At 40.9% G+C, this 17748-nt stretch overlaps 1 protein-coding gene across 2 annotated transcripts in view; it reads left to right on the forward strand.

The window, feature by feature from the left end:
• LOC139477433 (breakpoint cluster region protein-like) overlaps positions 1 to 17748 on the forward strand; it is a 93650-nt gene that overhangs the window by 62557 nt on the left and 13345 nt on the right. For both annotated transcript variants that reach the window (XM_071260002.1, XM_071260003.1), the window contains 12 exons: positions 3631 to 3827; positions 4386 to 4508; positions 5336 to 5521; positions 6833 to 6940; positions 9418 to 9463; positions 10234 to 10286; positions 10680 to 10799; positions 11837 to 11961; positions 12816 to 12892; positions 14038 to 14144; positions 16549 to 16623; positions 17541 to 17679. In XM_071260002.1, the coding sequence (XP_071116103.1) occupies positions 3631 to 3827; positions 4386 to 4508; positions 5336 to 5521; positions 6833 to 6940; positions 9418 to 9463; positions 10234 to 10286; positions 10680 to 10799; positions 11837 to 11961; positions 12816 to 12892; positions 14038 to 14144; positions 16549 to 16623; positions 17541 to 17679 (1356 nt within the window). The remainder of the gene's footprint in view (positions 1 to 3630; positions 3828 to 4385; positions 4509 to 5335; positions 5522 to 6832; positions 6941 to 9417; positions 9464 to 10233; positions 10287 to 10679; positions 10800 to 11836; positions 11962 to 12815; positions 12893 to 14037; positions 14145 to 16548; positions 16624 to 17540; positions 17680 to 17748) is intronic.

A 17748-nucleotide genomic window follows, 5' to 3' on the forward strand; every position in this document is an offset into this window, starting at 1 on the left:
TTGCTGAAATGTGAGTCATTGAGATAAAATATTGCACTCCAAGATTAGCGGACAACATGAATATGTCACGGATCAATTGAACAAGCTTGTCTGAGTGTGCTGTACTTCTCAGAACATCAATGATGGCGTGACTTGGGACATTACACCTGGTGTATGGGTCTGGTTTGGAACCACGCCTAATGCTAGCGGAGCGAATGTAGAGCATGGCTGGTTCATTGTGAGGCACAGCAGCAGTGATCAATAATAAGCATGTTAGTCAACGATATTGCGTCTTCCCGAGGCAAGGGAGTTAACTGACTATAAAAGTCCAGTTTCCACTCTTGCCGAACTAGGCTGGTATTATGGAGTTACATTTTGGCTGGACTAACGAGTCTATGCATAGTCCGTTCAAAATCGCGTTACGAAATCAAAATTTGGTTCGTCAACTGTCGTGTAGATTTTGGTCGATTGCAGGATTTGCAAAGCATGTGCACCGCCAACCCATTGTCAACAGATATTTTCTTAAATCTTTTCATGTTTCTAATCAAAATGTTGTGGGATTTGATGCATTTCACGATGTAAGACTCGTTTTATCACAATATAGATCTTGATTATCGATCATATCGTCTTGACTGGGCGCCACCATTTTGTTTGAAAAAAATGCAAGTGATGCAAGAGGTGGAATCGGATTGGTCAATAGGAGAGGCTTAAAAGGGACATAACTGGTAATAGCCACTGGTGGTGCTACGATCGAGCCCAGGAATCCCAGCGTTGTTCAGCAAGGGTGGAAACTGGACTTTTATAGTCAGTCAACTCTTGCCTCGGGAAGATGACAATAGCGTTGAAAGTTAGGAGGTCCCTAGATTCAAATACCATAGAGGGACCTAAAGGACCCACAATCTCAGATCTCCCTAATTTGTACAATATGTTGTTGTTTATTACTTGTCCGTGAAGAGATATCTTGTTTAATAAACATACAGCTGTATTACACATTGTGTACTTTAAAACCAGCATGAGTCCAGACTGGCACATGCAGCCACACTTTGCTACCGAAGTGCAATAAATTTGAATGCGACATTAAACCCCATTTGACCTCAGCTATTATCTCCTGGAGATGCTGATTCGTTTTTTTACACAGACTTGTGTACTTCTGATATGGGACTTGTGCTGATTATTATCTAAATGATTTGATATGTAGGTCTCACAGGTGTTTATGAAAGACAGTCTCCAAATTGTAACACAGTTATGTCAGATCATACAGATAACAAACATTTATCTACACTCCTATTCAGCCCAAATCTACAGTAAACAATGAGAGCAGTAGAGGGGAAGAGGCTATTCTGCTTGGTTTTATTTTATCATAATGAATTCAATGTTACAATACAATGTTGAAAATACCTCTGAATTTTGGAAAATAATTTGGAAATAAGCCCCAAATTTTAATTATAAGGCTAAAAAAAATAATAGTCTTATTTCTCAGGCACCACCCTCTTCATCATAAAGTTCTCCGCACATTTCGTTTTTATTTCAATTTTAAAAACGAAACAAAAAAGTTCTTTAATATTCCAAGTCCAGTAGTAGTCAGATACTGTATTCCAGTATTTTACTCATCAAGGAATCCATTTATGTAGGGAGGCCCTTTCCCAGGTTGATTGTACACATTGTTTATTTGGTTACACAGCAGTTTATTTAGCTACATACTAGTATGAACAACGGAAAATAAAAAAAATCCGCCCGCCCGCGCTATATTTTCATAAACCGTTGCATGAGAACCAGTTGTTGTATTTTTTTAAGCCTAATAACGATTTGTTTCCTTATATATGTCAGCCATAGGCACTTAGTTTGGAATCCTATGATAAAATAACTCCCTGGATATATTTTAAGAAACCATACATTCCTGAATATCCATCTGAACATAAATAGTGGAAGGTGTGTCCTGTTTACAACCCAAGTTACTCTGTTTGTTATATTGGGTAAAATATGAAATAGCAGTATTAGAACTCAAATCACTTAGTTATGAGGGATAACACGATAGTGTATGCTATGGGCGAGAGTAGCTCTCCTGTAAACGTGAAATGGAAGTGATAGAGGATAACCAGTCTCGATTATCCAATGAAATATCCCATTGGGCTTAAAAGGTAAAATAGAGGTGACAATTATATGAATGGATCACTGAAAATCAGTGATGACACAGGTGTTTGTGATAAGTGAGAACATGTCCTGCTCTACTGGTAGCACCCACCAGTCAAGCAATTTGCATAAAAAAGATCACGTTTTCTTTTCTGTTTAGATTATGTCTTATAAATGATTTAATTTTGTATCATTTCTTATGTATGATGCATAAACTTGTATCATGTAACATCACACTGGTGAGTCATCCATTGACAGCTGTGGGTGTAGGCTTGTATTGTGTAACTACCATATCATCACTGTTCACTTCACTGACTCAGCGTGTTGACACTGGTATGTTGCAAGAGTTTCAGTGACCAGATCCACCTTGTCACGTTACACACGAGACCTTGAGGATTTATGTCATGTTGTATTGGGAACACGGGTGGCCCCGTCGTCTACCCGGCCACAACAGAAACTCCACAACTGCAATAAAAACCCAATAACCCCATAACTTAACTCAGGGGCACGGTGGCCCAGTCGTCTAAGGCGCTGCGATTCTCTGTGCAGAGTTGCGTCCCTTTGGCACGCCAGAAACCTATGATTGTATCCTCGTTCGCCCTGATTATGTTTCTAGGTTTGTCAGCACCATACCCATGCTTGTGGGTTTCACCGAAGTGGTAAACGTCTGAGACCTGCATCACTTCGGGCTTTCCTCCCACATTAAGCTGACACGCCGCGATATGACTGGAATACTGTTAACAGCTGCGTTAAACCCAAGTCACTCACTCACTCATGAAGTAGACCTGGTATAACCCATGCTGGTATTGATCCCTGAACCTGGGTATTGTGCTGTAATTAACATATGCTGATCATTTGTGTCAGTTGGGGTCTGCTCGCTCGGAACTCATTGAGAAATATTGTTTGCAACATCCCCAACACAAACCTGTCAACTACCCGCCCACAACAGAAAGCCCATAACTTAACTCACACCACAACAGGAACTCCACAGCTACCCCCAACACAACGCAAACACTTCAGCTACGCCTACCGCAACAAAAACTCCACAACTACCCCCACTGCAACAGTTTCACTGTAGGGTACATACTTCAAACATCAATTGACAATGAGTATCATACAGATTGTCTCCCTTGGGACAAATAATCTATAAGTTTACGTAGCTCGTTGGTTATTCTATGATTATTTACCTGTATGCCAAGCTCTTACATACCAGGTAGACTCATCACGATATGGCTGAAATACTGCTGAAGTGAGGTAAAGCATAAACTCACTCACTCACTCACTCACTCACTCATCAGGTAGAGCATGAAAATAATAATCTATTCTGAAGGACAGCCTTGGAATCACTGAACCAAACTTAGTCTACAAGGTTGTCAAAAAGTAAAAACACTTTCTCTCTGCTTTGCCTTATAGTTAGGAGCAATCCAGTCCCCAATAATTACAGTAAAAACTAAGACAGTGGTGTTTAATAGCATCTATATTCATTTGATAGTGTTTTCAATGTTCGATTCTCTGTTACAGCCCTTGCTTCCGACATTGTGTTCATCCCAGCCTCCGAACTGCCAGCATCAGCCAATCATGAAGCAGAAAGCAGGTCACCTGAGCAGTGCCAGGACTCCCACCCCGATATCCCTATGGCGGTGTCCCCCCAGATCAAGCGAGTCATCCTCGAGTCCCCTGTGGTCAGCAGTGGCGAGGAGGAGGTGTCATTTGATGAGGTACGTAAACTTGAACCATATTTGACCAAAGGTGCTTGGTTCATTTTCAGTGTGATGGTAACATCGTTTTTTGTAAAATTTCTTTGGATAACAAACTTCTGGTTTATTGCATATAGCGATGTTTTGATGTAGATTCTTACAAGTTATCGTTATATGGCTGAGAAAATGCTGATGGTATGTTAAATTTTCACTCACTCACTCACTCAGTGTGTTGATTAGCATTAGAATTTGACAGTAGTCCTATAGTCCTTGCCAAACTGCCCAATAGACTAGTAGAAATTTGCCATTTTTAAGGGTTTTGATACATGTTATCATTATAAGGACTAGTGGACTCAAACAGTTTCTGTCGTGCTGGTGTGATCGTCATTCATAAGGGGCTGTGCATGGTGCCCAGTGGCTGAAGGCTCTGCGTTTAGCGGAGTTGTGTCCCTTAGTTATATCAGGATCCACTGGTTAGGTTCATATCCTAGATTCATCCTGATTATCACACACATTTACGTTGTTGAAGGCATTAAATGAATCATGTGTCCATATGTGAATCTCTGCGTATCCCCACAGACTGACGGAGTACATGAGGAGTTGTCTGCCCGTGACAAGCTGCTGCAGATGCGGCAGTACATCGTGAAGGGCGTGCTGGAGAGTGAGAAGAGTTACCTCGCCATCCTCGAACTCCTCATCCATGTAAGTTCATGAACGTGTGATAACCTTTACGTTTATTTCATTATATATGGATGTCTGTGTATTGCGATATCGATGAATCAATTCATATTGTATCGATACAAATTTATGAATATTGATACTAAGTTAGTTTTCATATTGTATCGATACAAATTTATGAATATTGATACTAAGTAAGTTTTCATATTGTATCGATACAAATTTATGAATATTGATACTAAGTAAGTTTTCATATTGTATCGATACAAATTTATGAATATTGATACTAAGTTAGTTTTTCACTGCCAGAGAAACATGCACATTTTTTAAAGATTTCCATGGTTCAGAGGGACGATGAGAAGGCAGAACATTCAGTTTTCCACATTTATCAATCAGCCCAGTTCATATTTAGCATTAGATTAATTAATTGCAGGTCTGCTTAAGTAACTTTCATCCACAGATTAAAAATAATGAGGGGCGGTCGGGTAGCCTAGTGGTTAAAGCGTTCGCTCGTCACGACGAAGACCCGGGTTCGATTCCCGACATGGGTACAATGTGTGAAGCCCATTTCTGGTGTCCCCCGCCGTGATATTGCTGGAATATTGCTGAAAGCGGCGTAAAACCATACTCACTCACTCACTCAAAATAATGAATTTTATTATAAATCAATATATCAAGATACATTTGAGTTGATTTTTTTCAATGAAAACTCTAACAGGGGGAATATCAGTACAAGAAATCTATAATATCTCCATTTTGTCTCCCAGTCAAAAATTGGGACTGCTTCATGTTTGTACCATGAACAGAAAGGGGACTTTTTGCTGACATGATGAGATGTTCTTGTGTTTCAGTACAAGAGGTCACTGGAGGCGTCGAGTCAGACCTCAAAACCTGTGATCTCGGAGGAAGATAACAACGCCATCTTCTTCAACATTAAGAAACTTTATGCAATCCACCAGGAGTTCGTCAAGGAGCTCGAGCCAAAGGTCAACAACTGGTCACATGATCAGAAGATTGGCGAAATCTTCAAAATGATGGTATGTAGATCTTAAGCTGTATTTGGGCTGGTCAGTTAGCCTAGTGGTTAAAGTGTCTGTTTGTCATGCCGAACACTCAGGTTCAGTTCTCAGGGATGAAGTCTTGGTGTCCTCGGTGATTTGTGATAATACTGATACTGACTGCTACTTTTTACTGTATTCATTCATCACTGCAGATCTCATAACTATTTTGGCAATGGGGTAGCCTAGTGGTTAAACCGTTTGCTTGTCACACCGAAGGCCCAGGTTCGATTCCCCACATGGGTACAATGTGTGAAGCCCATTCCTGGTGTCCCCAACCTACTCATTCGCTCACAACTTACTCGTGAAGATGCGGGTTAGAATAGGTCTTCAGCAACCCATGCTTGCCGTAAGAGGTGACAAACAGGACTGGTTGGTCAGCCTTGATGACTTGGTTGATGCATGTCATCGTATTCCAATTGCATTGATCGATGATCATGATGTAAATCACTGCATTGTGTGGTCCAGACTTGATTATGTACAGACCACTGTCAAATAGCTGGAGTATTGCCGAGTGCGGCGATAAACAACAAACAAACAAAGAAATACTCAGAATAAATGATGTCCTCGTCCTTGTCAACATTTCTATACATTGTGCATGATTAAAAGCAAATTTACCCTAAGTGTAATCGAAACACGATTCAGAATTTGTTGCGCAAGTTAAGAAATATTTGGATGTTATCCCAATATGATCAACACCATGGAGTGAAATTACCTCCACCTTGGTTCTGATATGTACATGTGACTTTGTCACTGTGACAGCAAGTAGTTGTTGGTGTTGGTGTATGCGTCTTCAATTAACCACTGTTAATATGTACAGCACTGTTTAAACAGAACGTGGCATGTTTTGACATGCAAGTCAAGTATGGTTTTCTTGTGTTTTGGTTCACAGTGTCAATTGTGTTGTTAGGTTTATTTGTGATGAAGATTGTATGGGTTTTGGTGCGGTAATGAAGTGCGTTTATTCAGTCCAGTTGGAGTTGTGATAGAAATCTGGAGACAATTCTTTTCATAATTATCAAACTATCTCTTCATTTATCAATGTAAGGAGATTTTTTTTTTTTATCATTATTATTATTATCATCATTATTATTATTGTTGTTGTTGTTGTTGTTGTGATGATGATGATGATTATTATTATTATTATTAATTTTTTTCTACTACAAGGTGTCTGATCTGTATAAAGAGGTTTATTAGTTCATTAGAACTCCAGAAATTGTGTTCCTCAAAATAAAGAAGTTGCCATCCATAAATTCTCTTGCTTATTATTGCTGTTGTTTCTACCACCAGGTGTTCCAGTTCCCTGAGTTCGGCAAGTACATGAAGAACTACCAGGTGGCCGTGACCACCATACACAGGTGTTCCCAGGAAAACCCCCAGTTCCATGAGATCGCAGGGGTGAGTCGAGTTATTGTATAATACAAATACAAATGTGTCTTTTGGGACTTGCCTTTTGCAATGAAGAGAGATCTGGTTTCCCTTCAATACATTACCGCTGCTTTCAGAAATCTGAAATCTGCACCATAACTCTCACTCTCTGCACTCCTACTTTTAGTAAGACCCTACAACTCTCACTCTCTGCACTCCTACTTTTAGTAGACACTGAAATTCTGTCTCAATAAGTTCCTACTTTTAGCATACCCCAGAAATCTGTCTCTATGTACTCCTACTTTTGGTATACACCCTAGAATTCTGTCTTTATATACTCCTACTTTTGGTATATACCCTAGAATTCTGTCTCAATATGTCCCTACTTTTAGTAGAGCATATTTGTTCCAACTTTTAGTATACACCCTAGAAATCTATTTCTATATACTCCTACTTTTAGTATATACCCTAGAATTCTGTCTCAATATGTTCCTCCTTGTAGTACAGCCCAGAATTCTGTCTCTGTATACACCTACTTTTAGTATATACCCTATAAGTCTATTTCTATTAACTCCTACTTTTTGTAGACCCCAGTGATCTGTCTCCCGTGACTGCTACCCTTTATAGGGTATTCTTTCCTTATAGGGTATGAATTATGCAAACAGAATAATATCACTATATAAATACTTTTTCTAACAAGGAAGTATTTGGGTTATATTGTGCTTGTTGTATAAAGGCTGTGTGAATACTTGCCCAGCTACCCCGTGGACATTCCGGGTTAGAATAGATCCCCAGGAACCTTTGCTGGTCGTAAAAGGCGACCAAGTGGATCGGGTGGTCAGGCTCAGTGACTTGGTTGAAGGCATGTCAATAACAATCGCTGGATTGTCTGGTCCACAACCCGATTATTAACAGGTTGCCATTATATAGCTGGAATATTGATATGTGTAGTTTTGAAAAACAAACAAACACACACACACACACAAATAATCAATTTCCCAATATTGCCTCTGGTGTGAAACCAGGAAAGATTTATTCCATACGCAAGTGTTGATATCTTTTATGAATCCGATAAGTAGTGATTACGCCTGATTACTGACCAGGGCCCACTTGCACAAAGTGATCTTAGCGCTAAGATGATCGTAACTCCCATACTTTAACATAGGCTTACAATAGTCTTAGCGCTAAGATCGCTTTGAGCAAGTGGGTTCAGGACACATGAAGGATGATTTTAGCCACAGTTGACAAATGGAAATCTTGTGTTCTGGCTTTATCTTCCTTAATTCCCAAACCACTTTGTCTGTGTGAGGAAAATGTCAAGCTAAGTGCAGGGAAGTGATTTAGTTTTAACAGATGGTTATGTGAGAGTATTATGTGTGTATTATTTGTAATTCATACCGTTCAATGCTTACAGACCTGATTAAAATATATTTCACATATTTAGTACATGGTAACACAGGGGTAGGGAACCTCCTTGGTGATAATAACAGCTGAAAAGCATTGTAACTTGCTTAACTAGTGCTTTATTCAGTCTATTCAGACACATACATAATTTGAAATAAATACAAAACAGGTTATTAGTTTGCCAATAGTATCACCCCTTAACAATAGATGTTCACAACCAAGGAAAAGTTTTAAGGAAATGTTACATGGTTGGTTCTCAATTGACTATTGACTACATAGGATTCTGTGTTAGAATTAGGCCCTAGCAACCTATGCTGGACAGAGAGGTCAGGCTCTGTGACTTGGCTGATTGTGTGTCATCATGCCTCAACGACAATAGATCGTCTGGTTCAGACTTGATTATTTACAGGCTGCTGTCATATAGCTGGAATATTGTTGAGTGTTGCGTTAAACATCAAACACACACGATATCATTGCTGGCTTCTTGTTAATTTTTATCATTGCTCATTAAATTTCCAAACCAGTTTTCAAAATGTAATTGGTTCATGGTACAATTCAAATCAACTGTTTTCACTACTGACATAATGTTTGTAACATGAAGTTATTGTCAGTTTCTAATGTGATCACTGCTTATAGAATTTCAAACCAGTTTTAGACATGGCCACGATGGCGGCCATATTGGAATTGTAAATTTGTCTGTAAGTTTTTCACAACACAGACAACATGATCTGCTTTAGATTTAGGCTTTGAATGAATCTGTTATTATTTTTGAGTAAAAACGTTTCCTTGAAAAGCCTTGAAATTGTACAAAAAGACATATACCGCCACGGTACTTGTTTTTTAAAGTATCAAAATTTATGGCTTTAATTTATTTTATTTGTTGGTTGTGAAAGTAAATCTTGTTGGTAAATTTGTGGTGTTCGAACTGCTTCTTAGGTCACACGTCTAATATGTTGTATGCTGGCTTGAAATAATATATTGATACACTGAGGCTCTAACCCAAATAAAAAAGCCTGGAAAATGATGGTTGAAAGCCTTGAAATGCTGTGAATTTTAGTGTCTCATATCTTTATGAACCTTGATAATGTTTGTTTTCATTTCAGAAAGTGACATTTGGTTCTCAAGCCAAAGAAGTAACAAATCTGGAAGGTATGTCTATGATGTGTGCTGGAGCTATTGAAACCATGTGCCTGGAAACTGAAGTCAATCACATAAACACGACATGTGGGATTATCCTGCACACAGAAGCACTTTGGTGTATTATCTACTGTCTATTCAGTTCATTGTCTACTGTCTATTCAGTTCATTGTCTACTGACTATTCAGTTCATTGTCTACTGACTATTTTGTTCATGGTATACTGGCTATTCAGTTCATTGTCTACTGTCTATCCAGTTCATTGTCTACTGTCTATCCAGTTCATTGTCTACTGTCTATCCAGTTCATTGTCTACTGGCTATTCAGTTCATTGTCTACTGACTATTTTGTTCATGGTATACTGGCTATTCAGTTCATTGTCTACTGTCTGTCCAGTTCATTGTCTACTGTCTATCCAGTTCATTGTCTACTGGCTATTCAGTTCATTGTCTACTGACTATTTTGTTCATGATATACTGGCTATTCAGTTCATTGTCTACTGACTATTTTGTTTATGGTATACAGGCTATTCAGTTCATTGTCTACTGTCTATTCAGTTCATTGTCTACTGTCTATTCAGTTCATTGTCTACTAACTATTCAGTTCATTGTCTATTGATTAAGCTCTTAATTATGTAGTTTGTTTTCTAGTTATATTTGGAATGTTAAGAATATGTTTTGGAACTTTTCTAATTAAAAACTTTAGACACAAATCTACTCCATGTATGTTGGCGTTGTATGTGTAACATATGACATGTATTCACCTATTCTGCATCTTCTACAGATGCCCTGTTCAAGCCTGTTCAGAGAGTGCAGAGGAACGCCCTGGTCCTCCATGTAAGTGTACCAGAAGAGTGGTGCGGTATTGACAAAATTACGAATTAGTCCAACTTTGACGGAAATATACGTACCATTTGACCCGTGAAGATCTGGGTTAGAATAGTTCTTCAGCATCCCATGCTTGTTGTACGATTGTATGATCAGACCAGTGTGATATGGCTGGAATATTGCTGAGTGTGGCGTTAAACAACAAACTAACACAACGTAGACACAGTTTATGGATAACAATTTTCTTTAGCAACTGTGAAGGTGACGTTTCGGTATAGATCCTTATACTGTTGTCATGCAAGACTGTCCATAAATTGCGTCTACTTTGTCATCCGTCAACTTCTAAGTATTGCCTATCAAACAGTTCAACAAACAAAAGTTACCATCTCTCTGTTGTTGCAGGACCTGATCAAGTACACCCCCGAGGACCATGAGGACCACCGGCTGCTGAGGAAGGCCCTCGATCTGTCCCAGTACAACCTGGAGGAGATCTCCTCCACCATACGGGAGAGTGGAGCCCTGGTCAGTGCATGGATTACCTCCCCTTTATCATTTGCGAGCTCCTTCCCAGCGTGTGACACCTTCGTTACACTCTTGGTAACATCGCTGCCACCAGTGTGGGCGCGTCAATTACAAGAATCTTGAAATTTGCCCTCGAACCCCAAATGTAGTCACGTTCATACTTTTGTTTATGTCTTTAGGAATGCCGTCATAGTTCATTTTGGAAAGGTTTACGACTAACCATGTTTTCCAGATGAATTTACTTTGTTGTTTGTATAATCAGATTGGTTCGGAAAATCAACCCACTTCCCCCTTACATTCTTACTTTATCAATTACATGAAAGTGTTAATGAAATAGAAATTCAAATTGACAAAGAAAGAAAGTAATTTAGCAGGGGTAAGTGTAATCGGCGTCACGACACTCGTCACTTGTTTGTAAACATAACGGTCAATCGGCTGCAAGTTCAACTCCAAGCATGGTTGTGGTCATCTATCACTGTGGGGAGTCGATGACTGGTGGCAGCAATAGTATAGCATGGTATAGAGAGCTCCGCGAACGGGATATCGCTGTGAGGAGCTTGTATCATTTGTTCCCAGGGGACATAACTCTGTTTTTCAGTTGATTTTCCCATAGAAAAGAGTAACAGCAGCTACTCCTGGTACCCAAATGCCATGCTATGAGAAGACGCTCTGTGTGATTTCTTTTTTGTATGATCATGCTGTTTGAGTCTACAGTTTCACTGGCTAATCATTTCAGATTGTTTTTGTAGCCATGCTAATTTTATATTTTTTTATAATTTTTAGTTTTTCAGTTGCATTTTACCCGTCTTGCATAGTTCACTGCTGTACAAAGAAATTATGGCAACTTGACCAAAACGTAGTGAAGTGGTTCTTATTCCCATACCAATTTTCTGTGTACTTGAACATAAAGTAGCATTTTGTGATCTCCTGTATGCTACAGTTTATGTACTGAAAAAAATATCCATGATCCCTTATGTTTTTTGTTCAGTATATGACGTAAGCTGGACAACAGGTGACAGTTATTGTGTGTGTTACAGCCTCAGGAGAAGCGCCACCTGGTGAAGAGTAGTTTCCTGGTGGAGCTGGTGTCGGGTCAACGCAAGGTGCGCTACATCTTCCTCTTCAGCGACGTCCTCGTCTGCACCAAGAAGGACAACAACAGGTCAGTCTCCATCCCTGCATTTATTGGACCCGTGAAGATTCCGGGGTAGAATAGGTCTTCAGCAACCAATGCTTGCCGTAAAAGGCGATTCTGCCTGTCCTAAGAGGCGACTAACTGGATCGGGTGGTCAGGCTCGCTGACTTGGTTGATGCATGTCATCGATCCCAGTTGCGTGGATCGATGCTCATGATATCAATCACTGGATTGTCTGGTCCAGACTTGATTATTTACAGACCACCCTGCATTTATTTATACGAAAGACTGTAAAATTTCAAATTGGTAGTAACAGTTTCCCAATTTATGTTATACTATTATGATATTTTAATCCTTCTTGTGAATACCCTACCTCTATTACCTCATTGCCTAATTCCCATAATTTGTCATATTTTATCATAATAAGATCTTCATGTTGTCAAACGAAGTCACTATCAGTTATAAACTAGCTGCACAAGTATTAGTGTCTTGCTTCCCTTCCCTTTTGCGCATACACAATGCAGCAAAGGTGATTTGTATTTCAGTTGTGACAGGATCAACAAGAGAGAAAAGGGCGTTTCTTACATTGGCTATAAGGCATAGAATGCAGTGTTAAGATAAGGGACTGGCCATTTGGTATCCTGAGGGGAAGACCCTTGGGTTTTGTTTGGAGACTTGGTATATTATCAGCTACAGCTGCGAAGCCAGACATATTTTTTTATTCAAAACTGTAAGTCTAAATATTTTTTTTGAAAAAACCGATAAGAATTTTTTCCGTTCTTTGATTCCAGTTCTTTTTCTTGTCCAGTTTAACACTAAGTTTGGAGTGTGACGGTGTACAGTTTTGTAATGCTTATCAATGGGATTTTCTTCCTTTACAGGAAAGCCTCGAACTTTGACGTGAAGTGGATCATACCTCTGTGTAGACTCACAATAGACACACACTTCGACTACCAAGGTTGGTACACCTTCTTCAATCTATCATCTATGCTTCTCTCCATCATTTCATATCCATTCTTCCATCTATCCATCTCATCCTTCATCTATCCATCTCATCCTTTATCTATTGATTTTTCCATCTCGCCATCTATCCCTCTCTGCATCGATCATCTCTATTCTCCATTCTACCATCTATCCATTCTACCATTTATCTATTCTTCAACTCTCATCTATCCATCCTTCATCAGTTCATCTATCCATTCTTCCATCTCTCTATTCTTCAACTATGCATCTCTACATCCTTCATCAGTTCATCTATCCATTCTTCCATCTATCTATTCTTCAACTCTCCATCTCTCCATCCTTCATCAGTTCATCTGGGCGGTCGGGTAGCCTTGTGGTTAAAGCGTTCGCTCGTCACGCCGAAGATCCGGGTTCGATTCCCAAAGTGTGAAGCCCATTTGTGGTGTCCCCCGCCGTGATATTGCTGGAATATTGCTGAAAGCGGCGTAAAACCATACTCACTCACTCACTCGTCAGTTCATCTATCCATTCTTCCATCTATCCATTCTTCAACTCTCATCTCTCTATCCTTCATCAGTTCAACTAGCCACTCTTCCATCTAGCCATTCTTCCATTTATCTATTCTTCAACTCTCCATCTATCCATCCTTCATCAGTCCATCTAGCCATTCTTCCATCTATCTATTCTTCCATCTATCCATTCTTCCATCCTTCAACTCTCCATCTATCCATCCTTCATCAGTCCATCTCGCCATTCTTCCATCTATCTATTCTTCCATCTATCCATTCTTCCATCCTTCAACTCTCCATCTATCCATCCTTCATCAGTCCATCTCTCAATCCTTCATCAGTCCATCTATCTATTCTTCAGCTCTCCATCTATCCATCCTTCATCAGTCCATCTAGCCATTCTTCCATGTATCCATCCTTCCATCTATCCGTCTATGCCTCTCCATCCTTCTGTCATTTTAAACATCAAATACTGCCATTCTGAGTACACCAGTACTTATGTGAAAGTCCAAAGGCTGTGTCTTTCATTTGCCGAAAAATAAAGGACCAAGCCAATGTATTATGTTGCCAAGTTTTAGGCCACGCCTCGCCACAGTCTTGTAATTCTTATAGATTTCTTTTACAATTTTAGATGATTTGAAACACAGTCATAAGGAGAATATCGAGGCGATGAAGAAGAAGATTGGACAGCTGAAGTCTGAGCTGAGAGACGAAGTAAAGTACGAGGAGGCAAGAGTGGTGAGTCACTTCACGTAGCACTTCACTCTGGGAGTCACTTCACATAGCACTTCACTCTGGGAGTCACTTCACATAGCACTTCACTCTGGGAGTCACTTCACACAGCACTTCACTCTGGGAGTCACTTCACACAGCACTTCACTCTGGGATTTATTTCACATAGCACTTCACTCTGGGAGTCACTTCACATAGCACTTCACTCTGGGAGTCACTTCACATAGCACTTCACTCTGGGAGTCACTTCACACAGCACTTCACTCTGGGAGTCACTTCACATAGCACTTCACTCTGGGAGTCACTTCACATAGCACTTCACTCTGAGAGTCACTTCACATAGCACTTCACTCTGGGAGTCACTTCACACAGCACTTCACTCTGGGAGTCACTTCACATAGCACTTCACTCTGGGAGTCACTTCACATAGCACTTCACTCTGAGAGTCACTTCACGTAGCACTTCACTCTGGGAGTCACTTCACATAGCACTACACTCTGGGAGTCACTTCACATAGCACTTCACTCTGGGAGTCACTTCACATAGCACTTCACTCTGGGAGTCACTTCACATAGCACTTCACTCTGGGAGTCACTTCACGTAGCACTTCACTCTGGGAGTCACTTCACATAGCACTTCACTCTGGGAGTCACTTCACATAGCACTTCACTCTGGGAGTCACTACACATAGCACTTCACTCTGGGAGTCACTACACATAGCACTTCACTCTGAGAGTCACAGAATAGGGAACATGACCAGAATTCGGGAGTGGCATCCTTATAAATATATATTTGTTTGAAATCTTTTTAGACTTTTTGTCCCAGTACTTATAGATATGTTCAGCTGAACAAAAACAACATCTGAAAAGCTCGGTATTTTTATTCTGGCAAATACAAACTTGTGTGAGGAACAGAAAGTCCATCTGCTCACCAGGTTTGTTTGTAAAATATATCTGTAACAAGAACAATCTCATTAAAGTCAGATCTAAGTTCTTGCTGCTGCTAAACAAAGATCCCATTACGGGTCACGTCAGAACGACCTTTTGCGAACTTTGAGCGACCACTGAAATAACTAACAAGAAGTCGACATCAGCCAATTAGAAAGCAGTTTTCTCGGGCTTTACGGCACTCATTTCAACCTGGCGACTTCCATTTCAGACTGCGCTTGAAAAATATGTTGACACAGTTCTCGATAAAATTTTGAAAACTGAACAAACAAACATTCTGGAATGTCTAACATATGGTTGAACTTGTATGGCAGTACTTCCCACGTACTGTGCACAGAAGCGAGAGATAGAAGATAATTTTGACGTATTCAGTCGTACGGGCCGTAATTGTCATTCGGAATACACAGTGTTAATGTTTTCGAGTTGCATGATTAGAAAACACATTCCGACTGTCACTTTCATGATCTGGTAAGCAGCGCTTTGATTGGTCGGATGAAAGGTCGTTCTGACGTGACCCGTAATGGGATGTCCTCAGATCTTTGTTTATCGATAGCGAGAACTAAGATCTGATTCTAATGAGAAAGGTCTGGCGTTTGGTATCAGTGTGCCAACATTGTCTCTTGATCACCCCGACCTGCTCAGTGGTCTAGTGGTAGAGCGTCTGCCCCCAGCTGTGTCACACCGAAAAATGTTAAAAGGTGGTACTTTTTGTTACCCTCCCTGCGCTCATCATTAAAGGAATGACGCAAGGACTTGTTGGCTTGGAGTGACTGAGTTGTGTTTAACTCCGCTTTTATTAGTATTCCAGTTATATCGCAGCATGTCAGCTTAATGTGGGAGGAATGCCCGAGGTGATGCAGGTCTCAGACCTTTACCACTTCAGTGAAACCCAGGAGCACGGTATGGTGCTGACAAACCTAGAATCATCATCGGGGCGAACCGGGATTCAAACCCACAATCATAGGTTTCTGGCATGCCCAAGGGCGGCAACTCTGCACATTGAATCGCGTCGCCTTAGACGACTGGGCCACCTGTGCTCCTGGTTGGCTTGGAGTTTGTTGGCTATTTGTGTTGTTGGGAGATGAGCAAAATCTCTCAACATGTAACCGCCTCCTTGGTCTAGTGGTAGAGCGTCCGCCTGGAGAGTGGAAGGTCCGGGGTTCGATCCCTGGACGCGTCATACCAAAAGATGTTAAAAGATGGTACCTGTTGTTACCCTGTCTGGCGCTCGGCATTAAGGGGCTAAAACAAGGACTGGTCGGCTCGGAGTCAGTATACTGTGTCTGAGTGGTGTATTCATGTTAAACTGCGGCATGGCATCTTAGTGAGCTTGCACTTAAAGACAAGGATTGCATCATGACAGGATCTCCTCCCATAACAAGACGAAATGTTGTGATATCATTGAAATATTCCTCGCAGCTGCTTTGTATCTCCAAGCCTCATCTCATGTTGTTGTCTTTCAGTCGAAGCACTGGTCCATCAGTGGGCTAGCTGCCGCCCGCAGTGTGGACAAGCTGAAGAGGAAGATCCATGAACTGGTAGGTACTCAGAGGGACCACGCGCAGGGCCCGTGGAGTGTCAGTGTTGGACATGCTCGCTGGTTTTCCTAAGTTGTGAACATTAATTACTTGCATCACTTAAGGCTTTCATCCATCACTTGAGAGTTATTCCCTGAAAAGCCATATTTAACCCAACTTGTTTTGAACCCATCCACTCGTACACTTCCTCACTCACCCATCCACACCTACTTTTACTCACCCCCTCCCCACCCCCCCTCCCTGCACCTATCTTCAAGTGGTGTAATGATACGATGTTGTAATTTGCCTGCCAAGTACTGTCCATATTGTTACGTCTCTACCATATACCCACCAACTCAAAAATAACAATCCACCCTCACTAAGTCACTCTAAGAAACACCCATTCATTCATTCACTCACTCACTCACTCACTCACTCACTCACTCACTCACTCACTCACTCACTCACTCAGACTAAAACTCACCCACCCACCCTCACTCACCCACTAAATCACCCATTCTCTGTCTCAGTCAAAAAAAATAAAACATTCACTCACTCACTAACTCAATGAGTAAATACTAAGAAGACCGATGAAGGTCCTGGGTAGAATATGTCTTCAGCAACCCATGCTTGCCGTAAAAGGCGACTATGCTCGTTGCAAGAGGCGACTAACGTGATTGGGTGGTCAGGCTCGCTGACTTGGTTGATGCAGGTCATCGTATCCCAATTGCGTGGACCGATGCTCATGATGTCAATCACTGGATTGTCTGGCCCAGACTCGATTATTTACAGACCACCGTCATATAGCTGGAATATTGCAGAGTGCGGCGTTAAACAACAAACAACAAACAAAACAAAACAAAACAAAACAAAAACTCACTCACCCACTCACCCACCCACTCACTCACTCACTCACTGTCCACTAACTCATGTTGTAGGAGGCCCAGCTGATCCTGCAACTGCCCAAGTTGGCGGTCAAGTTGACCCACGAGGGGGGGAAGGTCCACACCCTGCTGATGACCACCGACTACGAGAGGGAAGAATGGCTGGAGACCTTGACCTCGCTCTGTAGAAAATGTACGTTCAGGGAGGAAAATGTTGGAATCAGCATCAGATTGTCAGGATAAATGACAAAAAGTCGTTGTT

This window comes from Haliotis cracherodii, unplaced genomic scaffold (genome assembly GCF_022045235.1).
Source record: "Haliotis cracherodii isolate W230 unplaced genomic scaffold, xgHalCrac1.p SCAF_33, whole genome shotgun sequence".
NCBI lineage: Eukaryota > Metazoa > Mollusca > Gastropoda > Lepetellida > Haliotidae > Haliotis > Haliotis cracherodii.